Source organism: Dama dama, chromosome 1 (assembly GCF_033118175.1).
Source record: "Dama dama isolate Ldn47 chromosome 1, ASM3311817v1, whole genome shotgun sequence".
Taxonomy (NCBI): Eukaryota; Metazoa; Chordata; class Mammalia; order Artiodactyla; family Cervidae; genus Dama; species Dama dama.
In genome coordinates, this window is record NC_083681.1 from 34,217,221 (window position 1) to 34,224,347 (window position 7,127).

Genomic DNA, 7,127 nt, shown 5'->3' on the forward strand with positions numbered 1-7,127 from the left:
GAGACCTGGGTTCAATCCCTGGGTTGGAAAGATCCCCTGAAGAAGGGAAAGGCTACCCACTCCAGTATTCTGGCCTGGAAAATTCCATGGACCGTATAATCCATGGGGTCACAAAGAGTCGAACTTGACTAAACTACTTTCACTTTTCAATAATTAACAGGAACTTTCAACATTTAGAAAAATGCCCTGTCATTAGCATTTAAACAGGTGGTACCATGTACAGTTCAGAACTGCCATCTCCACGGTATGGCTGTTTATTCTAAGCACCAATTTCGATGTGCCCTAAGATCATTACTGTCACCCAAACCATCTCTTTGGTATTGTCCTTCCTACCCTTCCCAGGTAGCACTAGTGGTAAAGAACCTGACAGCCAGTGCAGGAGATGTTGAGACACGTGGGCTCAATCCCTGGCTCAGGATGATCCCCTGGAGGAGGGCAAGGCGACCCACTCCAGTATTCTTGCCTGGAGAGTCCCAAGGACAGAGGAGCCTGAGGGGCTACAGTCCATATAGTTTCAAAGAGTTGGACAGGACTGAAGTGACTTAGCATGCATGCACCCTTCCCAAGGAAGACAAACAAAGGAATTCAAATTAAAGGACCTGGTTTTCCAAAAGGGCATCTACTGCAAATAACAAGTTAGATTTCCTGTCAAAAGCAGGAATTTGGGGAAAATCTCAATCTATCCTACAGTCAGGAGTGCCTTAGCATTTTTCCTGCCTATTACTGTGCTCAAGTGTCATAATTTAATAATTAAATGACCTTATTTTGTATTGTCCCTTTAAATATGCAAATGTTAATAGTTATCATATAAAATTACCTGTACCCTTCAACATATCCAGAATCACAGTGAATACAATGAATTTCTCAGTGGGTCTTCCTTAGACTCTTAAGCTTTACATGTTTCCTTTCTTTTGAATCTTAATATCAGACAGGGCACTCTCCCTTTGAAGCAGTGTGCTTACCCAAGTCATTTATTGATAGATCACCTGTTCCAGGGAGATCATTCGGTGCAGTGAATGGAACAAAACTAGACATACTTGTCATAGTAGCAGCAAAGTAGGAATGTGTCCGTCATGTTAAAAATATTAATAACAAATCTACCATATGACCCCGCAACCCCACTACTGATCAGGTACCCTGAGGAAACCATAATCAAAAAAGACACATGTACCTCAATGTTCAAAGCAGCACTGTTTACAATAGCCAGGAAATAGAAGCAATGAATGTCCATTGACAGATGAGTAGATAAAGAAGATGTGATACACATACACAGTGGAATATTACTCAGCCATAAAAAAGAATGAATTTGAGCCAGTTCTAGTGAGGTGGATGAACCTAGAGCCTGTTATACAGAGTGAAGTCAGAAGGAGAAAAACAAATACAGTATATTGACACATATATATGGAATCTAGAAAAATTATGTTGATGAACCTATTTTCAGGGAAGGAATGGAGACACAGATGTAGAGAATGGACTTGTGGACACAGTGGGGGAGGGAGAGAGTGGCATCAACATATATATACTATCAGGTATAAGATGGAGAGCTGGTGAGAAGTTGCTGTGTGGCACAGGAAGCCCAGTCTGGTGCTCTGTGATGACCTGGAGGGATGGGATGGGGGGAGAGGAGGAAGGCTAGGGAGGGAAGGAATGCATGTATAATTAGAGTTGATTTGCATTGTTGTATGGCAGAAACCAACACAACATTGTAAAAAAGTTTTTAAATACTTAAACTAAAAATATAGGAAAAAAAAGTTTAAAAAGTTAATAACAAAGCAGCACTTTACTCACTTGAAATTTTTTATTTATAATTTTGAGAATTTCAGTGTTTTTTTATTGCAGAAGTGGAAAAGTCCACACATGTCAGCCCACCAGCTACAAATTACCAAGGACACTGTTATCAATGACGACCATTAAAATGGAAGAACTGTCAGGACACACCCACTCCCCCAAGGTCCACTCAGGCCACCATTCTTCATTTCGCTTCTCCCCTTTCTCATGTGGCTATGACAACTTGGAAGGGGCGGGGAGGGGGTGGAACATACAAGTCTCTAAAGGAAACTCTCTCTTTGTATTTTCAAGAGCTCCAAGCTGAAAGGTTATCAGAACAGAGACGTGAAACTTGGAGGCCTCGGACCTGACCTTGAGTCCATCAGAGACAAAGTGAGTGGGAGGTACCTACAGCATTTCCAGGCTCAGATCTGCCCTTTGTCTTCCAGCAGAACTGTATAGAGACCCCCAGGAACCAAGTTCTAATTCAAACATCTCCCTCTGAATAGAGACCCCTCTGAAATAGCACTGGTATTAATAAAAAGCCCCGGGCACTCCTTCTACCATGAAATAAAATTACTCAGCCAGTGTTGTTTTATGTATCCACCTTTTAAGTTAGTTTTGAAGGCCCAAACAGAGAAGTGGGGCACATGCCCATGAAAAGAGATGTCTGTGTTATGTGGTTGTTGGTCTTTTCCAATAGAGTTATCTTTAGAATACTGAAGAGTGGCTACAGAGAAGACACTCAGGGTAAGAGTTTCCCAGCCCATGAAAAGTGCATCCACTTTATTCTCTTTCCTCTAGTGAAAGGAGATCTTCATTTAATGTGTTTTAACTGCAGTTGCACTCAAGGCATAAAAAGAGAGTAGAGTTCAAAGTTGGAAGCAAAAATGAAAATAAATTGGGTAAACGCAACAAAGCAGAGGCTGAATGTGATTTAGCCCCTGTTAAAGGAACACTGGGTGTATTAGTGCCCCCTTGAGAGAGAATGATTTCTAGGAGAAACATTAATTTAACCATTTCACTGCTGTCACACATGATAATCCCATTTCCCCTGTGCTAATGATACTGTATGCCCAGCTCACTAAAATTAGTGTCACTTGAAAGAGAGAACAGAGTGATCTAGCAGGACCTGTGAGTCACCCTCCCTGTGCTTCTCTGAACAGATGCAGAAATTAATACAGCAAAAGGAATATGCTAAACAAGTGAAGGAATACAACATGAAGGCACTATCCATCCCCTCAAAGCCACAAACAGCAATAACTGAAAATAAACCTGCTGTCCCTCGGCAGAAGGTAAGAAACTCTCACCAAGGCAGTTAGTTCTCTTTTCAATTAGAATTAAAAGGAAATCTTTGTGACCTCATGACTTAAATTCCCCACATCTTTTGAACACAGAGGATGTTTTAGCTACTACCATTCCTGCAGCACCCTGTCATTCACAGATATTGATGTAAAAGTGATATACCCACATATGCTGCTGGAAGGTTAGAGTCTTTTTTTCCCCTGAGGGTCACTATTATTTTTGTCCTCCATGTGTTTTCCTCCTAGTATTTCAAGTTTGTCACACAAAAATTGAATGCTTAGGTGGTTTTCTTTCTAAAAGAAACTAGTAATCCTGATTAACCATCAATTTCCTTCTCTACCACTAAACAAGTTTTAAGAAATTAGCATGTTCTTACCATCTCTGGGTGCCGGTGTCAGAGGAAAGTCCTTCATTGTTTCAAGTTCATTCCCTACATTTTTCCTAAGCAATGGTACAATAGGTATAGGTTCCTCTACCTAAGAAAATACTTTGGTCACTTGATGTAAAGAGTTGACTCATTGGAAAAGACCTTGATGCTGGCAAAGATTGAGGGCAGGAGAAGGAGGCGACAGAGGATGAGATGGTTGGATGGCATCACTGACTCAATGAACATGAGTTTGCGCAAACTCTGGGAGATGGTGAAGGACAGGGAAGCCTGATGTGCTGCAGTCCATGGGGTCGCAAAGAGTCAGACACAACTGAGCGACTGAACAACAACAACCCAAGAAAAATGATTTCATAAAATACAGAATGTTCTCCCTCTCAGAAGTCATCCAACTCTAAGTTGTGATGTGAATGAAATATGTTCTATGGGGACACCAAGCCTTGCAGTACAAGTCTCTGCCTCAGTCCCAGCAAGGACGTGGGACCCTTTGCATGAGGGACAAGTGACCCTTTGGTGCTTTTAGGTATTTGTACTTCATGTTCTCTTTCACAGACTCTCATATTTTCTATCTATTGACTTTCTTCCTCAGACCTTGAAGACCTCAGTCCTCTTGATTGAGTTTCCATGGTGCCACTTTTTCTTTTTTCTCCAAACCATTATTTTTTCATGAAAAAATTCAAGGCAGCAAGTCTATAATTAGAAATTCCAACAGAAGTCACCTACACACAGGGAGAAGTCTGGAGTTTTTCTGTTTTGGAAATTTTTCCCCTTCCAGAACTTATATATATTGCATCTATCCCCATTTCAGCTCTCAGGAAACTTACTAAAATGTAAAACTAGAGAGGTGAGATAAATTAGGAGTTTGGGATTAACATATACACACTTCTACATATAAAATAAACAACAAGGAGCTACTGTATAGCACAGGGAACTATATTCAGTATCTTGTAATAACCCATAATGGAGAAGAATCTGAAAAAGTGTGTGTGTGTATATATATATATAACAATCACTTAGCTGTATACCTGAAACTAAAATAACATTGTAAATTAACTATACTTCAATTTTTTTATTTTAAAAAAGTGTTAAAACATATAAAGGCAGATTTAGAAATCATATTTAGTGAGCTCATTTTTATTGTAATGCCTTTCAGAACTGACAGCCCTGAATAAAAGACTGCCTTTTTTCAGTATCCAGGTTTCTATAGGTATACAAAAGAAAAAAAAGAAAAAATAATTTTCAACCTCTAAAGAATACTTGCTAGAGGTCTGAGAGCCAGAAAGAAGAATAGTTGGTGTAATAATGGAGGCTCAATTTTATCTCAACTACAGTGATGTCTTTGGTCTCAAGCTGTAACAAGTCCTCTTTGGATGGAAAGGTCTGTTAATATCTCCTTAATAGAGGTTTGGTTTTAATAAGACTGCCAGAAGCTAAATAGATCAAACACATAAGAAATCTATTTTCAAGCACTTTAATAAAGCTCAGTTTTATAAAGAAAACATCCAAAGGCACAACTGTATGTATCAGTCTTCAATTCTTTTTTTTCCACATTATTTTGTTACATGGCTAATTTTATTTAAACTGTGTGTTACATTGCATTATTTGTATTTTCCATTTGGTCTCCATGTCTTAGTACATTACCTGTAGCAATAGTCTCCATTTATATTATCAATAAACCTTTTCTAAGACTAGATTTAAGGAATCCAGGGCTCCCTTCCCATCTCAAATAAACTTTTATATGCTTTTAGGCTTTGGAATATGCTAAGACCATCCCCAAACCCAAATCTTCAAATCTGAGTGATCAAGCCTCAAAAGAAAAGAAAAATCCAACCCATGCTGGAAAAGAAGGCACCTTACCTGAAATCTCACTGCTGGAAGTGCTGCAGAACAGACACGAAAGAGAAAAACAGGCCGTGGCTGCTTTTAAAGTCCTTCACATTGTATAGACAACATATGTGCTGGAGACCAGAGACACTCGGGGAATGGACATGGAGGAGAGAAATTCCAACTTTAACTGCTCTGCATTAAGTGAGGACCTCGTGTCATCATCTAACTAACTACATTCCATGTTTGCTTTGTACAGGATTTAAAATATGGACCCCTAATTACAAGATGGTGCCATATTTTACTTTCCAGGAAGAAAAACTATTTTAATTATTTATTTTCAAAATCAGTTAAAACTGGGGCTGAATAAGAACTAGGGAATAAAACCTTCTAGTTTTCTATCAGCTCTTCTAATTTCTAAAATGATGGCTACCCTTTCTCAGCATAATGAAACTCTTGAAGTTACCCAGAAATAAATCTATCTAGTTGGGTTTATTTCTCATTTTTCTGATAAGGAAAAAAAAAAGTATGAACACTTCGGTTTCTACTGAAAAGAACTCAAATGGTACTATACACAGTTAATTTTGAGATGTCATTTCCAAAACATTTCTAACATCTCTCAATATTTTAAAGGATAAAATCTTTTAAATGAAAGTGCTTCAGATGTGCTCACTCAAGTAAAATCAATCTCAATGCTGTTCTAACACAGCATCAAGACATTAACCAGAAATCTACCAAGTCCAGGAACGCTCAAGTTAGGCAACTCTGAGGCCTACTTTCCCAAAGCTACTTTCTCAAGTCTATAAATGTGCTGACCATCTTGCCATCACAAATATCTTAAAATATCCTCAGGTGTGTGCTTTCACACAAAAACACTGGCTAAGACAAAAACATCCCACTGTGTACTAGTGAATGTCAATATTAATAAATATTTTTTTACTTTTCAAAAAATCTTTTGAAACTCAGTTCAGTTCAGTCACTCAGTTGTGTCCGACTCTTTGAGACCCCATGAATTGCAACACGCCAGCCCTCCCTGTCCATCACCAACTCCCAGAGTTTACTCAAACTCATGTCCATCGAGTCGGTGATGCCATCCAACCATCTCATCCTCTGTCGTCCTCTTCTCCTCCTGCCCCTAATCCCTCCCAGCATCAGGGTCTCTTCCAATGAGTCAACTCTTTGCATCAGGTGGCCAAAGTATTGGAGTTTCAGCTTCAGCATCAGTCCTTCCAATGAACACTCAGGACTGATCTCCTTTAGGATGGACTGGTTGGATCTCCTTGCAGTCCAAGGGACTCTGAAGAGTTTTCTCCAACACCACAGTTCAAAAGCATCAATTCTTCAGCATACACACTGTAAAATTCACAGGTCTTAATTTACTGGAGGATTTAATTTTTCTGAGTTGCTTGTACTAGATGGGCATTGCATTCTTAGATGGCTATATCCAGAAATGGACACATTTAACAACAGTATAGTATAGTGTTAATCACTCAGTCGTGTCTGTCTCTGCAACCCCATGGGCTATAGCCCACCAAACTCCTCTGTCCATGGAATTCTCCAGGCAAATCTGTTTCTCTCTACAGGTGGCATAAGGACTAGCTTTGGAGATTTATTCCTATGTTGTATACATCTACATATACCACAACATGGTAGAAAGGCTGCCTGTACAAAATTTAATTTCCTACTGGAAACAGAATTGAAGGTCTGGAAAGATAACAAGTATCTGAAGATGAACAGTAAGTTGGAGCATCCTGGTTCAGTAGTATTGAGGAAATCAGAGCATATATGAGGAGTTAGTTCAGGAAAATCATAGCCCAAGCTGCTCCTAAAATGTATTTATAAAAGA

General features: G+C 39.2%; 1 protein-coding gene across 3 annotated transcripts in view; it reads left to right on the forward strand.

The window, feature by feature from the left end:
• Nucleotides 1–5,403, forward strand: part of JHY (junctional cadherin complex regulator) — a 73,305-nt gene extending 67,902 nt beyond the window's left edge. For 2 of the 3 annotated variants that reach the window (XM_061130500.1, XM_061130588.1), the window contains 3 exons: nt 2,080–2,160; nt 2,934–3,062; nt 5,206–5,403. In XM_061130500.1, coding sequence (XP_060986483.1) covers nt 2,080–2,160; nt 2,934–3,062; nt 5,206–5,403 — 408 coding nt within the window. The remainder of the gene's footprint in view (nt 1–2,079; nt 2,161–2,933; nt 3,063–5,205) is intronic. The other variant, XM_061130621.1, reaches the window with a different exon arrangement.
• Nucleotides 5,404–7,127: the final 1,724 nt, after the last annotated feature.